Source organism: Pinus tabuliformis, chromosome 4_1, assembly GCF_031772625.1.
Source record: "Pinus tabuliformis cultivar Carrire ecotype Pingquan chromosome 4_1, CPIR1, whole genome shotgun sequence".
In the NCBI taxonomy this organism is placed as follows: domain Eukaryota; kingdom Viridiplantae; phylum Streptophyta; class Pinopsida; order Pinales; family Pinaceae; genus Pinus; species Pinus tabuliformis.
Genome location: NC_142303.1, coordinates 462,583,169 through 462,604,177, shown reverse-complemented (window position 1 = coordinate 462,604,177; position 21,009 = coordinate 462,583,169). Strand labels below are relative to the sequence as shown.

At 37.3% G+C, this 21,009-nt stretch overlaps 1 protein-coding gene across 1 annotated transcript; it reads right to left on the bottom strand.

Moving 5' to 3' along the window:
• Window positions 1-14,486: 14,486 nt before the first annotated feature.
• LOC149176421 (uncharacterized) lies at window positions 14,487-18,825 on the bottom strand. Its single transcript, XM_089421462.1, has 4 exons — window positions 18,187-18,825; window positions 18,028-18,041; window positions 16,879-17,544; window positions 14,487-16,755 (listed from the first exon to the last, which is right to left on the bottom strand). The coding sequence occupies exons 1-4, from the start codon at window positions 18,823-18,825 to the stop codon at window positions 14,487-14,489; spliced, it is 3,588 nt and encodes a 1,195-aa protein (XP_089277588.1).
• Window positions 18,826-21,009: the final 2,184 nt, after the last annotated feature.

Here is a 21,009-nt window from a genome sequence, read left to right as displayed (position 1 = left end):
ATGAATTATACGATTTTGGGTCAGAACCGTATCTTAGAGCCTTTTGTTCTGAGTTTGAAACTATTTCATGTAGTGGAACCTCAAGTGGTGATGGATGCTTGTTATTATAAGCTAGCGGAGTTCTGGCATAGTCCAAAGAATAAACCACAAGGAGAGAAGATGCATTAGCTGCACCATCAGAGTCCAGGTTTCCAGCAAATGAAATGGTTGATCTTCAAAACTCAGCCTCCCTTCCTGAACACGTTTGAGAAAATAGACCATATGCCAACGTAGTGATTGAAACCATAAGTGGATTTCAGGGGGGTCCTTACTAGTAAGTGGTTTTCAGGGGGGGTGCGAACTGCTTCAATTTCTACCATGTGGCCAAAATTTGTTTTGAAAAACAACTAATTTCGGACCCCCCCCAGCTCTTAAAATTCGAATGACCCTGGGGGATCTGAAATAGAATGGATACCATTGATTTGTTTTTTACAATCTCCGCCATTTAAAACTGCCCAGACGTTACCCTATTCACTGACTTTGACTTGCCCAAGATATTTGAACTTTGATACACTAATTTAAATCTGCCTCCACCAATTGCGTTTTTGAGATCTCTTCATAATGCTCAAATGCTTCTTTATCTTTGGCAAGTAAATTTGCATATATGTTACCAAGGTCAATGACTCTGAGATTTGGGATTCTTATGAATGCTTGGTTTGACTTAGGCTCAAATTTTTAAAAAAATTATAATATAATTTTAATTTAAACTAAATATTTCCATAAAAATATATAATTATATTTTTATAAAAATAATATATTTTAAATTAAAATAAATATATATTAAAAATAAATAAACCATTCAAAAGCATAATAACTATATCTCTCAGCATTTAGCCCAGAAGGAAAGTGGCAATTTCTCACTGAAGTTTTTTAAATTTTCAGTGTGCCAAAATATGTTACAACAGGTCCAACCCCCACCGTGCTATACATTTGCCTTTTTATTATTTTATCAGGGTGCCTCTTCATGTTCCTCTTGGACTCTTCCTCTTCCTTTTCTTATTATTTGCACCATTAAATTAATTAATGATGTTAGTTAACCCCACTTAGGTTTATCTTTCCTCTTCCCTCTTAGACGATAGATATGTGGTCCCACTCTTTAAGCCATTACATAAAAATACATTATTTTATTATATCAAGTATGATTACATTACAAAAATTAGGGGGAAAGCATACCAGGGGCGTCACACCAATCCAATGGGTTGAAATTTTATCATCAACAATATGGGGGTGACTACCTTGTTTGAGATGACCACCTCTTTGGGTTTCCAAAATAGTGTTATTCATCCTCCCTAGCCACTTGCGTCAATCACTATTGGCTGACAACCTAACTGGCATTTAGAGGCTATCATGCTTATTTTTTCACTAGAGCACTTGGTTTCCTCAATCATCATTATGATTAGTTGTTCTTTGGTACAATGGTTCTTAGTAATTCATTGCTTTCACTTGCAATTAATTCCTCTTGTATTATGTGAGAATATTTTCATTGTAGGTTACATGGATTGGAGGAGAATGCCTCCATCATGATTATGATATGCCTCAAATTAAATAAGACTTCCCCCAATTCTTGGAGGAGTAGCTTATTGCTTCTTCTACCCCTCCTTTGTTCTTCTTTTGAATATTTTGGAGGATATTTGAAGGAGTGGGTATGAATACCTAAATGAGTGTTAGAAAAATTTATACCTAATGTTTCTGCTTGTGGTTGTGATTTGGATTTGAGGAGAGCCTTTCGTAGACCCTGTACATATTGTTCATTGATCATGTGAAGATCCTTTCCTGTTTAAGCTGCTAACATTATGGAGAGGTTTAAAGCATCAAAACCCATGTCTTTCCCTACTTCATATTCCTAGTTAGTGATGGGTTTGGTCATGACCACCTTTGTGATGACTAGATCCATGGATTTCCTCTTTTGGTTTTGAGTTTCCTCCAAGTTAGGGATTGGTTAAGGGGTTTTTTGGGATTCCTTTTGTTCTAGAGGTTTATAACAATGAGAAGGATTCTTGGATAATGAATTGTATGGTTGATCTAGATATTTCGTGGGCTTAATGGATTCGAAGCTATTGTAGGTTGAAAGCTTGGGTTGTAACAATGGGTGGGGGTATTCTCAAAGCCCTCGTGATTTTTATATGGTGGGGGAGTGGAGGGTTGGAATATCACATTAAGGGGGAATCTCTAAAAATATTACCATATTCGTGAAATTTCCTATGATTTCTCATTGTCCAAAGATGGCTTCTAGACTATATCATGATAACAGATGTCCATGGATACTGGTATAGGTTCAGCTATGTTCATGTACCCATAAATCTGTGCATAGGAGGTATATCTACCTTATTTTATGTCTTAAGATACTTTAATGAAATGGCCTAGGGAATTACCTATTCCTTCCAAGGTTTCTTCCTCCCAAAATTCCCTTAACAAAACGAGGAGAATGATCTACATAGGAGTTACTAACAAACCCTCTTTTTCTAAATTGAATCTCTCCATCCATAAGCATAAGTAAATACCTACAAAGTTGAAGAAATGCAACACATTTTTGAAGACACTAGTTTTCTTTCCCATATTTGAAAATATGATTGTGAAGAAACCCTTAGATCCTAATTCCAAGTTGATTTTCTCCTTTGGCTTTCATCTATTCTAGATCCACAATATCATGCCTCTTCTAGATGGCCATATCCCCGTGAAATTCACGATAAGGGCATTTTCATGCATGTACTAAATATATTCTTTGGTTTGGATGGATTTGACCTCGTACCTAGGACTAACAACTGCTTTTGGAAAACAACGACCAAAATTTCTTCTTTATGTGGGAATGTTGGATATCTAGTTCATGTCATGAGGATGATCATTGATTCCATCCTTTGGTCCTTTAGGCTAATCCTATTACAGAGGTGAGTATTTAACAAATTTGGGGTTCACGTGTTGAGATTGAAGGGAGGCCCAGCTTCTATCTCCCATTACAATTTTACTATAGGATGGAGTCACGCCCCCTCCTACAAAGCTTGCCATAAGTGGTCACATCAAAAACCCTAGATGTGAGGAATATCCTATGAATTGAAGCTCATTCTTTCTCTATCTCTTAAAAATTTTCACTAAATTTTTGTGATTTCAAATAGTTGGAGCTTTTAAATAAAATATCATCCATTTATGAATTACTAGTTGTTATTGTACATTTTTCAATTCATATACTCATGCATATTATACTATAAATATGGATACTCACTACACTTTATTTATGTATTTGTAGATGGAACATGAAGAGGTGGAACAAAATCAAGCCAATCAAGAGACCATTCAATCAAATACCCAAGTATAATATCCTCTACAAGCGATGAAGAAATGAAGAAATGACGGATGCGAGCAACTCAAGCAATGACAATAATTTGAGTGATGATTAATGATTAATGTAATTGAATGTTAAAAGTTGTATAATTTGAAATGTTTGTCTATGAAAATTAGACATTTTTCTTAATGTAGACATGTTGTTCCAGTTGGATGATGACAGGTTATCAATAATTGTAACAATTACTTATTGGAATTTTCATTATCATGAACATTTATGTTATCCCATTTTGGATGACAAAAGGTCCCTTATTCATATGTAACAAAAAGGGCTTCTTATTCTATTGCATTCTCTAATTTCCTAAAATGTTACATAAACAACTGAATATATGGATGATTTAAATGTTATAATGAATGGAGGTGTAATCCATCGATATCTTTTTTTAAACAATACAATACATATAATGCAAGGATTATAACCAAACACAATAATCAAAATATAAAAATCAATATTATTTTAACAATATTTCAATTTATGATGACTAATCGAAATTTTATCAAAAAGACAAAAAGTTGCATTTGCATACCCCTCAAGTGGCTAAATTCAATATTGACACATATTTGTGCATTATATTCATTTGAACCAATGATGTAGTCTATACATGTTTACACACTAGTGTGTTTAAACAATTTTCATGCATTAGAGCTTTATGCATGAACTACATCGGTGCTAATAATTGTAATAAGAATATAGTGCCCCTAGTGATAACAACTACACCATTCTTTTAAATATACCATCACTATTGTCATTATTGTTATAAGACTTCGTGGTTTCCATTGTGATATACACACCAAATATTTTCCAAATATTATATGCACCAATGCTTTCAAAATATATGATACACATCAAAGCTTTAAAAAAATATCATACACATTAGTGTGTGTTGATGTTCATTCAAAGATGCACCTAATTGACTTAAACACACAACGGAAAAACCTACATCTACCCATAATTTTTAGTTGTGGTGAACATCCATTAATTATTCACTAAAACCTCCAATATTAATAGAAGAGGTTTGTTTTATAATTTTTCACAATATTTGTACAATTAAAAACTTTTGCAAAAACCTCCATTATATGGTGTTTTCCTCGTATTATCACATATTGTTTTCCTTGTATTGTCACATGTTAGAATTTAAATAGTTAGGTGAGCAATTATGGTTTTCGTTAATGTCATGTTAATATTCAAATGTTTTTTTAAGCACTAGACTACTTTCCTCACTATTAGCTAAGATTGTCAGTTGTTCTAACTAGTTTCCTTTGCACCTTACTTTAAATTAACATAATATACTCTGATATTTTTAGTCAAATCATACATATGGGAAAGGAAATTCAAAACTATAGGAATCATAAGATTCCTTATAGAAAAGTTATATATGTGCAACACAAGAGAATCAATGAGTATTTTGAAGCAGGGATCACTTCTTCAATTGATTGTGGGGTTGATGAAGGCTTGGACATGGATTACACTTCTGGTATCATTGGTGAGGCCAAACGATATTTTTAGTAATGAAGGAGTATGTTTGTACCATGTGAAATGATATCACCATTTAGGAAACTCCAGATTGAGATAATTTTCCATTTGTTTGTATTTTTCCTATAGATAGATATAAAATGGGAGAAAAAATGGATGACTATGATAATTTTGTCGAATAAGATAAAAATTGCCAAATTTTGTAGAATTAAAATGTGTTACAATAAGAGCGAGAAGTTGGAAATTGTTTCCTGGTAATATTTTTTGAGGTAACCAAATCATACAAAAGGAAATTTTAAACAAAACCAACCTCATATAATGACAAGGAAAACATGACTTTCCATGGAATTATGTAGAATGCAATTTTGTTGTACATGGTACATAGGTGAGTGTTTAACAAATTTGGGGTTCACGTGTTGAGATTGAAGGGAGGCCCAGCTTTTATCTCCCATTACAATTTTACTATAGGATGGAGTCACGTCCCCTCCTACAATGCATTCCAGAAGTGGTCACATCAGAAACCCTAGATGTGAGGATTATCCTATTGTTTGAAGCTCATTATTTCTCTGTCTCTTAAAAATTTGCACTAAATTTTTGTGATTTCAAATAGTTGGAGCTTTTAAATAAAATATCATCCATTTATGAATTACTAGTTGTTATTGTGCATTTTTCAATTCATATACTCATGCATATTATACTATAAATATGGATATTCACTACACTTTATTTATGTATTTGTAGATGGAACATGAAGAGGTGGAACAAAATCAAGCCAATCAAGAGACCATTCAATCAAATAACCCAAGTATAATATCCTCTACAAGCGATGAAGAAATGAGGGATGCGAGCAAGTCAAGCGATGACAATAATTTGAGTGATGATTAATGTTAATGTAATTGAATGTTAGAAGTTGTATAATTTGAAATGTTTGTCTATGAAAATTAGACATTTTGCTTAATGTAGACATGTTGTTCCAGTTGGATGATGACAGGTTATCAATAATTGTAACAATTACTTATTGGAATTTTCATTATCATGAACCTTTATGTTATCCCATTTTGGATGACAAAAGGTCCCTTATTCATATATAACAAAAAGGGCTTCTTATTCTATTGCATTCTCTAATTTCCTAAAATGTTGCATAAACAACTGAATATCTGGATGATTTAAATGTTATAATGAATGGAGGTGTAATCCATCGATATCTTTTTTTAAACAATACAATACATATAATGCAAGGATTATATCCAAACACAATAATCAAAATATACAAATCAATATTATTTTAACAATATTTCAATTTATGATGACTAATTGAAATTTTATCAAAAAGACAAAAAGTTGCATTTGCATACCCCTCAAGTGGCTAAATTCAATATTGAAACATATTTGTGCATTATATTCATTTGAACCAATGATGTAGTCTATACATGTTTACGCACTAGTGTGTTTAAACAATTTTTATGCATTAGAACTTTATACATGAACTACAACGGTGCTAATAATTGTAGTAAGAATAGTAGTGCCCCTAATGATAACAACTACACCATTCTTTTAAATATACCATCACTATTGTCATTATTGTTATAAGACTTCATGGTTTCCATTGTGATATACACACCAAATATTTTCGAAATATTATATGCACCAATGCTTTCAAAATATATGATACACATCAAAGCTTTAAAAATATATCATACACATTAGTGTGTGTTGATGTTCATGCAAAGATGCACCTAATTGACTTAAACACACACCGAAAAAACCTACATCTACCAATAATTTTTAGTTGTGTTGAACATCCATTAATTATTCACTGAAACCTCCAGTATTAATAGAATAGGTTTGTTTTATATTTTTTCACAATCTTTGTACAATTAAAAACTTTTGCAAAAACCTCCATTATATGGTGTTTTCCTTGTATTATCACACATTGTTTTCCTTGTATTGTCACATGTTAGAATTTAAAGAGTTAGGTGAGAAATTATGGTGTTTATTAATGTCATGTTAATATTCAAATGTTTTTTTAAGCACTAGACTAGTTTCCTCACTATTGGCTAAGATTGTCGGTTGTTCTAACTAGTTTCCTTTGCACCTTACTTTAAATTAACATAATATACTCTGATATTTTGAGTCAAAACATACATATGGGAAAGGAAATTCAAAACTATAGGAACCATAAGATTCCTTATAGAAAAGTTATATATGTGCAACACAAGAGAATCAATGAGTATTTTGAAGCAGGGATCACTTCTTCAATTGATTGTGGGGTTGATGAAGGCTTGGACATGGATTACCCTTGTAGTATCATTGGTGAGGCCAAACGATATGTTTAGTAATGAAGGAGTATGTTTGTACCATGTGAAATGATATCACCATTTAGGAAACTCCAGATTGAGATAATTTTCCATTTGCTTGTATTTTTCCTATAGATAGATACAAAATGGGAAAAAAAATGGATGACTATGATAATTTTGTCGAATTAGATAAAAATTGCCAAATTTTGTAGAATTAAAATGTATTACAATAAGAGCTAGAAGTTGGAAATTGTTTCCTGGTAATATTTTTTGAGGTAACCAAATCATACAGAAGGAAATTTTAAACAAAACCAACCTCATATAATGACTAGAAAAACATGACTTTCCATGGAATTATGTAGAATGTAATTTGGTTGTACATGGTACAGAGGTGAGTGTTTAACAAATTTGGGTTTCACGTGTTGAGATTTAAGGGAGGCCCAGCTTCTATCTCCCATTACAATTTTACTATAGGATGGAGTCATGCCCCCTCCTACAATGCATGCCATAAGTGGTCACATCAAAAACCCTAGATGTGAAGAATATCCTATGGTTTGAAGCTTGTTCTTTCTCTATCTCTTAAAAATTTGCACTAAATTTTTGTGATTTCAAATAGTTGGAGCTTTTAAATAAAATATCATCCATTTATGAATTACTAGTTGTTATTGTACATTTTTCAATGCATATACTCATGCATATTATACTATAAATATGGATACTTACTACACTTTATTTATGTATTTGTAGATGGAACATGAAGAGGTGGAACAAAATCAAGCCATTCAAGAGACCATTCAATCAAATAACCCAAGTATAATATCCTCTACAAGTGATGAAGAAATGAAGAAATGAGGGATGCGAGCAACTCAAGCAATGACAATAATTTGAGTGATGATTAATGATTAATGTAATTGAATGTTAGAAGTTGTATAATTTGAAATTAGACATTTTGCTTAATATAGACATGTTGTTCCAGGTGGATGATGAAGGGTTATCAATAATTGTAACAATTACTTATTGGAATTTTCATTATCATGAACCTTTATGTTATCCCATTTTGGATGACAAAAGGTCCCTTATTCATATATAACAAAAAGGGCTTCTTATTCTATTGCATTCTCTAATTTCCTAAAATGTTGCATAAACAACTGAATATATGGATGATTTAAATGTTATAATGAATGGAGGCGTAATCCATCGATATCTTTTTTTAAATAATACAATACATATAATGTTAGGACTATATTCAAACACAATAATCAAAATATAAAAATCAATATTATTTTAACAATATTGCAATTTATGATGAATAATCGAAATTTTATCAAAAAGACAAAAAGTTGCATTTGCATACCACTCAAGTGGCTAAATTCAATATTGAAACATATTTGTGCATTATATTCATTTGAAACAATGATGTAGTCTATACGTGTTTACGCACTAGTGTGTTTAAACAATTTTTATGCATTAGAGCTTTATACATGAACTACATCGGTGCTAATAATTGTAATAAGAATAGTAGTGCCCCTAGTGATAACAACTACACCATTCTTTTAAATATACCATCAATATTGTCATTATTGTTATAAGACTTCATGGTTTCCATTATGATATACACACCAAATATTTTCCAAATATTATATGCACCAATGCTTTCAAAATATATGATACACATCAAAGCTTTAAAAATATATCATATACATTAGTGTGTGTTGATGTTCATGCAAAGATGCACCTAATTGACTTAAACACACACCGAAAAAACCTACATCTACCCATAATTTTTAGTTGTGGTGAACATCCATTAATTATTCACTAAAACCTCCAATATTAATAGAAGAGGTTTGTTTTATAATTTTTCACAATCTTTGTACAATTAAAAACTTTTGCAAAAACCTCCATTATATGGTGTTTTCCTTGTATTGTCACATGTTAGAATTTAAAGAGTTAGGTGAGCAATTATGGTGTTTGTTAATGTCATGTTAATATTCAAATGTTTTTTTAAGCACTAGACTAGTTTCCTCACTATTGGCTAAGATTTTCGGTTGTTCTAACTAATTTCCTTTGCACCTTACTTTAAATTAACATAATATACTCTGATATTTTTAGTCAAATCATACATATGGGAAAGGAAATTCAAAACTATAGGAATCATAAGATTCCTTATAGAAGAATTATATATGTGCAACACAAGAGAATCAATGAGTATTTTGAAGCAGGGATCACTTCTTCTATTGATGTGGGGTTGATGAAGGCTTGGACATGGATTACCCTTCTGGTATCATTGGTGAGGCCAAACGATATGTTTAGTAATGAAGGAGTATGCTTGTACCATGTGAAATGATATCACCATTTAGGAAACTCCAGATTGAGATAATTTTCCATTTGCTTGTATTTTTCCTATAGATAGATGCAAAGTGGGAAAAAAATGGATGACTATGATAATTTTGTCGAATTAGATAAAAATTGCCAAATTTTGTAGAATTAAAATGTATTACAATAAGAGCTAGAAGTTGGAAATTGTTTCCTGGTAATATTTTTTGAGGTAACCAAATCATACAGAAGGAGATTTTAAACAAAACCAACCTCATATAATGACAAGGAAAACATGACTTTCCATGGAATTATGTAGAATGTAATTTTGTTGTACATGGTATACTACCATCATTAACTATTAATATTTAACACAAAATCAAGCATTATTTGCTCATATCTATAAGTAATTTTCAATTCTACATTGTAGATAAAGCCAAATTAGATGGTTTTTAACATTCCAACCATTGATAGTTGACATCCTCCTACCATGTTATTAAACAGGCGGAAGTATTATATTTTCTCAAAAATATAGAATTTCTTTTGGTCGTGGAGTAAATGGTATGAATCATTTTCAAATGCGTACAAAGTCAATGTAGGTGGAGAGATATTAGGTATGCACATATAATAGTACATAAATGCATACACCAACACCATGAAATCCTAGGAGTCTCAAATAATGAGGGGATCTTAATGTAAATATATTTATATTAAGTATATGACAAGATCCAATTAGATAATAAAAGGCCGCTTATGGACATCACATTAGGCATTATATGTGGGTGATACTTGAATGGCATCCCACAATTAATGATTTGGTTACTAAAGATAGATAGATGATAAAAAGGCTAGAATTCCCCATCCATTATGCTAATTATCTTCTCCACAAAGTATGTGTTAAATGGACAAAGGAATGGTAAACTAATAAACTGGGAGTATTGTAGAAAGATATATACATGTATATAACAAGAACAATTAATGTTCTTGGAGGACAAAGGCCATAATATAATTGTAATTAAAAAAGATGCATTGGGCAAACAAATGGATTAGATTAAAAAAACGCTTATCTCATGATCCTAACTCTCTCGTTAGAAAGTCAAGTTTGAACATGTTCTAATACTGCATGAGATTATAAATGGGGTTTTGTGAAGTGTCATTATGTCAATATATTAGTAAGTGCAATACTTCAAAAGTGATGATTAACATATTGGGAGATAACCTAATTATATAGTTGTGACAAGTGAATCACACCTAAGTATTTAATAATATCGATATTATAAATATTCATATTATTAATATGTTAATTATATAATAATTGAACTAGGATTTAACATGGAAGGAGTTTCTCCGTAGTCCTCCAATATTTGCTTTGTTTGCGTGATTTTTTTGCAAATCTCTTGCGCAGTTCGTTCAATGGTGAATCCCTATGATTAGGTCAAAAAGACAGTTTATTTTGAAAGTATGGTTTCCACTCAAGCTAGCGCTTCTTCGATTTTGTATTTCATGTTGAAATTTGGTTTTGGTCTTCTGGTTGTTCAAGAAATTCCTTCCCTCAATGTGAAGCTTTCTGTTGTGAAATTTTTTTCGAAGCATGACTTAGTTTGCAAGTTTAATGGGTTATGTTGTGGCTAGTTGATCTTCACAAATGGATCTCAGAGACATGGAAGCCCCTTTTGATGGATGAATTGAACATTTACCCTATGGCTTGGGGTTTTTTCATTGTGGCTTTTGATAATATAGAGGACATGAAGGCCATTTGTGAAGTTGGGTTGTGGTTTTGGGGTAGTGTTTGTCTCTTCATGCAACCCTAGATTCCCAATTTTGATCTAGTAATGACATCAATCTCCACAGCCCCAATTTGGGTAAGGCTTTTGAACCTTCCCTTGCATTTTTGGAATCTTCCATTGCTTTCCTCTATTGGGAATGCATTAGGAAAGTTTTATTGCCATTGTCCTGAAACTGAATTTTTTTTACAAGACTACTTATACCCATATACGTGTGGAGATGGACTTCAATAAGGGTTTTCCCACAGATATTAATTTGATGGTTCTAAACTATGTTTGGGTCCAAAATCTCGACTATGAGAATATTTCATTTCAGTGTAGAGCGTGTTATGTACAAGGCATATAATTAAAAACTACCCCAAACTTTCTCAGAATAGCAAAGACCAGGAAAAAATAAAAAAATATCGAAGGCCCAAATGGTGGGAAGGAGTGCAAGGTGATCATTATATGGTATAAAAGGAGGAAGAGCTTCATGATAAGAAATAACTAGAAGACAAGAAGGAAGCAGCTACGACCAAAGAAAATGCATCTGCAGCAATGGAATCCAAGTAAGAAAAATGCATGCCAATGTGGATCCTTCGGGTGCAGCAAAAGTGGAAAAGCAACAAACCCTCGTGCAAAATGGATCCCCTCTAGAAACCATAAGGAATAATGTTGAAAAGGCAACCTATTGGGTAGATCAGGTGGATGAGGAATATTTCAAGAATAGCAACGTGCACTTGCCGAAGAACATCCAATTGGAATTTGCAGAAAATGCGATGGAATCAAGTTGGGAAGAAAGGAAAAAGATTTTCGCCAAGAAAAACAATAAGTTAGACTAAATCAAAGTAAAAATAGTGAAAATGGAATGTAAATGCATTTCGATATTGGGGTTTTTTTTGGAAGAAAAATTAGTTGGAAAGGGATTAAAAATTTTGTGTCATGGAGAACTCGTTTAAGGGTTTGGATTGAGCCTTCGTGCTCAATCTTAAATTTGCAAGCCTTGGAAATCATTGAAGCATGTAAATGGTTTTGGCCATGTATCCAATTGTTTTTTTTAACAAGATCGGTTACTTATGTATTATAAAAACTTCAAGAGGCAAGTCCTGTTACATATGGTAGGGGAAGCAGAGAAGGGAGGATCCAAAATGGGTGCGCAGACCCTTGATCCTTGTTGGTGGACTTAAGAAAAACAGTTTGAAAAAGATAACGGCTATATTGTCGTACAAACAAGCCTGCTAAAAAACAAAATTTACAAGACATAGATCAGATTACTGCTGCTGGTTAACAGAATCATCAAGCTGAGGTTCCTTTTTTACGCTGACTTTTGTCGAGGTCTCTGCTTGCATGCTCTGGGTTATTGATTTGATATGAGCAATTGCTTCTTCCATATGGTTGCACTTTTCCTTGAGACCTTCAATCTCCGCTTTCTGTTTCTCCAGTTTTTTCCTTTTTGATTTGCTATCAGCTTGGAATTCCTCCTTGAGTTCGTTGAAGTGCTTAACAAATCTTGCTATCATGAAACAGTGAGCTTTGCATAAGGTGCAGCTACTGTTGGTGATAACGCGCTCCAGAGGATTCACAGCTGGGTCACGATCTTCTGGGATCTCGGCCATTTCTGAGTCTCGAATGGAGGGAGCTTTAAAAAAGATAAGCGAAGAGAATAAACAGGGGGAGCAAAAGGAAGAGGGGAGAAGGGGAAAGGATGAAGGGGAGGACAGGTAGGGGGCGCAGATCGGGGAAAGAACTGTAACTACGCTGAGGGAGGCTGTGAGATGAGAGATGAGCTGCGGAACAGGTGAAACCGGAGTACAGTAGGGCGCTGAAGGAAGATGGCGCTGAAGCAAGAAAACAGAGCTGTTAGCAGGAAAAATTAACAGAACGTTAAAATTGCAAAATTTACCCCTGAGATCGATTGAAAGCAGCCTTCCGACTGTGTTGAACGTAATGCGGCCTCTGATACTGTCCAGAGACTGATTAAGGTGGGGCGATCCTTTACTCTTATGCAGTTGAGAGATTGAAGTTCTGAGATGAGCTGAGAGTGGGACTCTGATACATATAAAGCGGAGTGAGAGGCTGAACCAGCTGTTCTGCCGAGAGATACGCAGGGATTTGGCTGGTCTTAAGATCAGGCTTTGAATTTTTTTGGCAGTCGATGAGGATTATGATGCGACGGAGGCCTACCTTCTGCTCGGAGGTGTCACGAGAAAACTGAGAATTCTTGGTCCCGTACCTATTCATGTTGACAACAGAGATATCGTTTGCGTTAATCAAGGTGATGAGGGGATCGGTGTCAGAGAGGATGCGGGCTGGAGGCGGCTTGACAAGCTTAGAATAGCGAGCAGGAGGAATATTATGATTGCTGAGATGACTGAAATTCAGAGTTTTTGGAGAATGATGGAACCAGCTACGGGATTGGCTTGTCATAGGTGGAATCATTTTCTCTGGCTTGTCCAGTAGGTCTGTTGGATGCCCTTGTGGCGAATGAGTCAGCTTCTGAGTTGTTGTCCCTTAGTACGTGCTTGAATGTAATGTCCCCCAAATGCCTGATGTTGTCCATAATTCTTGATTTTAGATTGTTGAGGGCCGCTTTTTTGAATTCTCCCCCTGAAGCCATAGCTGCAATGACGATAGCTGAGTCTCCCAGGATGATTGGATTCTGAATTCTCATCTGTTTCAGAATGGTAGTGCCTAGGAGGAGGCTGTAAGCCTCGGCCATGTTGTTTGACATTTGGCCCAGACCCCATTCGTAGGTTAGAAGAACTTTGCCATGCTGATCCTTTATAATTCCCCCTGCCCCGGCTTTCCCCGGATTATTTTTAGAGGCCCCATCAAACTGGAGAGTGGTTCGATTTTGATCTAGAATCCATTGTCTTATGTCTTCCTTGGTGCCTCTGAGCTTCCAATTATTCCTTCTCTTGTCTGCTTTGGGGTGGGTTTGCTTGTGCTTAGCATAACTGAGACAGAATTTGTTGAACCAATCATTCTCATCTTTGTGCCAACTGGATCGATCTGGGAGGAAGACAGAGTTGGCACTTATTGTATCAGATATGAGCGCCATAGTTTTTGCCAAGATGCGAGCTGGATTTGGCTTCTGGTTGTTGAAGATATAGTTGTTCCGGGTGAGCCAGATTTGCCAGCAGAGCGTTGCTGGGATGCATTTCCACAGGCGAATGATGGAGTTCTTGGTTTTCTTAGGAAAAGGATAGCATTTCTCCCAATTTTTTTGTAAAGAGGGGAGCTGGTCAAAGGTCTCTCTTATTTTCAGAGGACTGATGAGCTGGGTCCAACAGCTTTGAGCGAAGGGGCAGTCAAAGAAGAGGTGTTGACTGCTTTCCTCCTCAGCACGGCAAAGGCAGCAGATTGAGGGGCCAAGTATCCCTTTTTTCTGAGATTCTCGGCTGTGAGTATCTTGCCTTTAAGGAGTGTCCAGTTGAAGAATTTGATCTTTGGCAAACACTCTGATTTCCACACTGTTGCATATAGATTCCATTTACCTGTTGTTGTGTTTGCCTGAAGAAGTTTATATCCCTCTTTAACAGTAAAGTTTCCTCCGCTGGGGTCCCAAATGTACCTGTCATCGGCCACTTTGTTTGTGGGGGCAGAACCTGAGAGAGAGGTTTTAAGATCGGTCCAAAGATCCCTGAGATCATTTGGGATAAGGAGGCCCTTCCAATCATGCCAACTATTGTGATCCCATATGGAAATGTCAAATAGAGAGGTCAGATTTTTTGCTTCCATCCAGGTTTGCAGGGGTCTGAAATTCTGAAGAAGGTTTCTTGGATTTACTCCCATGATTCTATCTGACCAAAGATTTATTTCCTTACCATTGCCAGGCACTTTTGAGATGTGGTTTCTGAATTGAGGGAGGACTTTTTTAATGAGCTTCCAAACAGGAGTGCACGGTCTTTCAATAATTGTTTCGGAGAGGACATTAGAGTTCGGACCATTGAGGTACTTTCTTTTCATAACTTCCACCCACCAGGAGCCTTTTCCTATAAGCATTCTCCAGATCAGTTTGAAACCCATAGCTCTATTGGAAAGGCTCGGGATTTTAATGGCTAGACCTCCTTTTTCGAAAGGAAGAATAACTTGATCCCATCTGACAAGGCTGAATTTTTTTGAATCTTGCTTCCCTCCCTGCCAGAGGAAGCTTCTCATAATTAGTTCCATATGCTTATGGGTGCTGGCAGGGGCCAAGGTTACTGCATATTGATAGATGGGAAGGGCGGAGAGAATGGCCTTGATGAGGGTAGTTCTGCCAGCCAAATTTAGCCAAGATAACCCCCAGCTTTGAAGGAGTCCTCTCATTTTTTCTATGTGCTTTACCCAAATTTCAGACTTGACTATTTCTTTTGCTAAGGGCAGACCCAGATAAGAAAAGTGGCTCCAGTTTCTTTGCACTGGAATGTCCAAAATCAAGGAAATTCTTTGCATGATTTGAAAAGAGGCATTCCAAGTGTAGATCTTACATTTTTTATTGTTTAGCTTTCCCCCTGAAGCTGCTAGGAAGGCATCCAAAATTTTCTTGAATCTTTTTGCCATCAAACTTGAGGCTCCCCCGATTAGTAAGGTGTCATCCGCAAAAAGCGAATGATTAATTTCTTTAATCCCTCTTTCTATACTAATCCCGGTGATCTCCTTTTGCTTGCGAAGTTTTTCTAAATGAATGCTCAAGGTTTCCACCATTATGATGTATAAAAAAGGAGAGAGAGGGCAGCCTTGCCTCAGTCCCCTAGAGCTTCTGAAGTAGCTGCTCGGACGACCATTGATCAGGGGAGCAGTCCAGGGGTTAGAGATGCACTCCATAATGATGCTTATGAATTTGTTGGAGATCCCGAATTTTCTGAGGACTTCTGTCAGGAAGTGATGATCAACCCTGTCAAATGCATTTGCCATGTCTAATTTGATGATCATACCTCTTTCTTTCCTATTGATGCTGCTGTGGATTGCCTCCTGAATCAAAATGACGTTGTCCGTGATTTGTCTATGAGGGACAAATCCCCCTTGGTTCTCAGAAATGAGGTGAGGGAGGAGCTTTTTAAGCCTGTTGGCTAGAATTTTAGTGACTATCTTGTAAGATACATTGCATAGGGAAATGGGCCTAAACCGATCAAAGGAGAGGGGATTAAGGTCCTTGGGAATGAGGGCGAGGTGTGAGGATTTAGTATTTTCCCCCATCTTGCAGTTTTTGAAAACATTTTTTACCATCCTTACATAATCTTTTTTTATTGTGTCCCAGTGATTTCTGAAGAAGGCGACAGTGAAACCGTCTGGACCCGGGGCCTTGTCCGGTTGCATGCTGAAGGTTGCCAACCTGATTTCCTCCTCTGAAACATCCTTGTCTAATTCGCTGTTTTGCAAATCTGAAATTTTTCTCTCAATTGGTCTGAGGAAGTCCGTGCTGTCCGAAGACTGGGGGCCTGCTGATAATAAAGATTGAAAATGTCTGAGTGCTGCCTCTTTGATTTCTTCTTGCTCACTGATCTCTTTCCCCTCTGCCACGATTTTGTCGATTTGATTTCCGGCGCGTCTGAGCTTTACATTGTTGTGGAAGAAGGAGGTGTTTTTATCTCCAGCCTTTAGCCATAAACACCTCGATTTCTGCCTTTGTTCTTCTTCCTCCACTCTGTTTTGTCTATAAAGGTCCCTGTACATTTCATTTTCTTGTATTTGGTCCTCCTTTGTGTATTGAGTATTCTCTTTTTCCTGGTTCCACTGCTCCAACTGCTTATGAAGATCTGCTTTTTTTTTATTTTCCATAGCTGCGTTTTCTCTTGCCCACTGCTTTATGGCTGTTCTTAGAGACTTTAGTTTAGTTTCCCAAATGTAATGGGGCGAGCCAATGACTTCCTTAGCCCACTGATCTTGAATAAGGTTGCGGAAGTCTTCTTTAGCGTCCCAGGTTTTATTGTATTTAAAGGGGAGAGGCCCCAGATTTCTTCCCTTATCCAGAGTCATGACCACTGGTTTATGGTCTGAGGCCGAGGCTTGAATAATTTTATTTTTGATAGAGGAAAAGCCTGCAACTATTCTTTCATGAACAAGAATTCTGTCTAATCTCTCTTTGATGTTGTGGATGCCAATTCTTTTGTTGCTCCACGTAAATTTCCCGTTATAAGGAGGAATGTCAATCAGATTGTGGTTCAATAAGAATGCACTTGCTGCACCAATTGCTGTACCTGTAAAATTTTTGTATCTTTTGATATGCTTTTGGAAATCGTGCTCAGAAATTTTGGTCTCCTGGATGAGGAGAAGGTCTGGTTGCTCCTGATTAATTATATCCCGGACTGCATTTTCTTTTAAGGAGGAGCCCAACCCCCTGCAATTCCAAGAGACCACTATCATCATTTACCAATTTTTAAGTGGTTCCCGCTCCTCTCCTTTAATTTTTCTCCACTTCCTTTTTGTCTGTCTAGATATGTGTCCATTGGTTGCTGGGTTCCGGTGGCCATTTCTTTCGCTGTTGTTTCATCTCTGATTTCTTTGTTTGACTTCCTGCCTGCTTTTCTCGGAGGGTCAGAGGGGAGGCTAGCTTCTTTCGATTTGTTTCGAGTGAGGATTCGCTCAATGGTTGGGGGGGGAGAGGGCGGGGGTTTCGAGGGGGAGGAGATGACTGCGAGGGCAGTGTCTCGGGGAGAGGGGGGGGGGATATGGGATCTTCAACTGACAGGGATTCAAAAGGGTTAGAGGAAGAGGGGAAGGGAGGGGCTGAACTGGAGGGGGGAGGAGGAGGAGGGGAGGGGATTTCCGGAAGAGGCTTGGAGCTTGGTCCTTGAGAGGGGGTGGATTTTTTCTTTTTAACTTGTTCCCAGGAACCTTCAGAGATTTCGGCATTACCATTAGACTCATTTAATTTTGACTTGCTACATCTATTTGCGAAATGTCCATATTCGTGACATACCTTGCATTTGAAGGGCAGTTGCTCGTAGTCTAGCTGTTGGATGTGTGTCCATTGATCTACCTTGATCTTGATGGCTTCCGGCAGGCCTTTCCCGAGATCGACTTCAACGCATATCCTTGCACACGCATGCATATTCTCCTTTGGCTCAGATCTGTCAATGTATTTGCCGACTGCGTTCCCAATAGCCTTTACTGATTCATCTCCCCAGCAGTGGAGCGGTAGATGAGGTAGGCGAACCCAAACTGGGACTGTGTTTGGGATGTCCATTTCCGGGTCGAAGTCTGGAGACCATCTGTTCAGATAGAGGCCTCTTGAGTCCATGAAATAAGGGCCATTTCTAAAGATGAGGTTCCTATCCTCTTTTGATTCAAACAGAAAGGTGTAGAAGCCCCTTCCACAGAATCTGATAGCTATTTTTCCTTGTATCATCGCGTTCCAGTTGCGTTCTACCCATTTTTGGACTGATCTGGGTGAGGGCCAGAGGCCAGTGAACTGGCCAACAAGGCCTCTTTCAGCTAAGGCGATTGCTGCCTTCCTCGGGAGGGAAGGAGGAAGAGAAACTTCAGGGATTTCATCCAGTTTCTTGATGAACTTTGTCGCAGATGGACAGATTCTTGTTGATGCATTCTCAGGGATAAGAGATGCAAACAGCTTTTCATAGTCTTCCAGATCTGGTGGAGGGGGATCAGACCCAGCCATTGAGGCGATGAGGAGCCAGAGTGCAGGCGTTTCAGTAAAAGAATCGTGGCAGAAGGGGAGGGCCCCAGCGCTGGGGCCGGGCAGGAGGCCCGAGGGAAGGAGGAAGCCTGTTAGGAGCCCAGAGGGGCGCAGAGATCTAGCAGCAGGCCTGCCAGGCAGGGGCCTGGAGCAGGGCCAAACGGCGGGCGCGGGAACTTCAAATTCGAATCATCATCGCCAGCACAATCCTCAGAGCTCTCTTCGGTCTCGATCCTCTCCTAATAAGTATTATCTGTATCCAATTGTTATAATATAAATGATACCCATTTTGTTTTTGTTTTGTGTGTGTGTGTGTGTTAATTATAATAAGACCTAAGTTGATATTATAGACTAAACATTTTTCTCTTTAATATCACATGCCTTTATAACTTAGGCAAAATTTTAAATCTAAGACTACGAACCCCTTAAGGTTCATATGATGCTTTCCAAGGAATTCATAAAAGGTTCCATTTGGGAGGAAGAATCAGTGTCCTTACATGGGGGGACCCTCTCAATTCTTTTGAGAACTTGAGTGACATGTTGCAGATGGTTTGGATCTAGAGGTGGAAGAGATAGTCTCAACTACTAATTGTCAACTGTAATATTCATACATGGATAGACAACTCGATGGCTTAGGTCTATTCGACAAGAATGTGACTACATTTCACAAAAGTTTATTGCTCATTTATGCTAGTTTTTCCCTTATCAATACAATCTCTTCCTTGTTTAACAAACAACCTCCCTAAATGCTTGGTTAAAAGTCAAATTACTTCCATTACATTTTGAACATGGTATTCCTTGGCTTTCCACCTCATTTGCTCCTTTACTTCACGTCAATCTCACTACATGTCCCACTATATGTTCAAAAATTACACTTGAAGCATTGCTATATCTTGGAAAAACTCTTCTATATAGAGTGGACAATCCCTTGCATTCTCTCCATCTAGTGAAATACATTACAATTAGAAAAGTGACAAAGATACAATAATCATAATGTTCTTCCTCGTTCCTAATTTATCAAAAAAGGTATCAAAAACTAAAACTAGTTAAGATTCTAAAACTGACTTGAAAACCATAAACTATGTCATTTCTAGTCTTACCTCTCATGAGGATCCATGAGTGCTCCAAAATGAAATAATCTCAAAAGCATATACAAATAAGACTCTTTCCCATATGGAAAAGTATCATCTTGCTAGTATAACGATATGATCACTCAAGACTTGGCTTAGGTAGATATACAACATCTGTACCTGAGGAGATTTTCATGTCTTCATACCCATTTCTAGCTTAAAAGCAGTGACTCCTTGGATAGAGCACATTGACACCTAGAAGGAAAGACGATCGTTTAGTTTAGAAATAACTTTTTGTAGGTGACGTGACATAAGAACTATCTATTCCATTAATGGACATGATAGACAACTATTCTTCTTGATTCATTGAAGCTAATAACCTAATATTCTTCCCGGATGCGGGTGGTTTTATTGCATAGCAGGTCCGTGGCTCGTCATAAGGGCATGTGTCCGCCTGGACGAGCCACGTATACCAGGACGATTAGTATATGGTGTAGCAGCGTGAAGCAATTAAGTTCGCAGGTGATGGTTTATGGCAGACGAGTCCTTTCGGCATTTACTGCCCTTCTCGGTAACTGGAAAATGGCGCTTCAAAGCCATAGCTCCTCTGTCATTCTCCCGCAGTTTGAGTTGGCTCATGTTCTGGTCCTGAGGAAGGTGGTGGTGGTTCATTGTGTTGGCTCATGCTCTGGTTCTGAGGGAGGTTGTGGTAGTTCTGAGGGTGCGAGGGGGTATTCCTACAAATCGAACAATTCGGGGATCTATGGCATCTCTGTGATTCTTCCGCAGTCTGACATAAGGATTGGGTGCTCGGAGGTGGTGAGGGCTCATTCTCTGGTTCCGAGGGAGGCTGCGAGAGAGTATACCTGCTACTCGCCCTATTCAAGGATGCAGCGAGAGCGCCAACGAGGGATAAGTCGGCGCAGGAGTTACAGAGGCCGGGCTCCGTCTCAGAGGCAAGCCCCCTCCCCTTCCTCCTCAATCGAGGTCTCTTCCGACCGCAGACGTTCCGGGGGACGGGCAGTTGGCAGAGGATGAGCAGCGGAATACCAAGAAAGGATGGAATGTGGGCACTCTGCGCATCCCATGGTGAGAT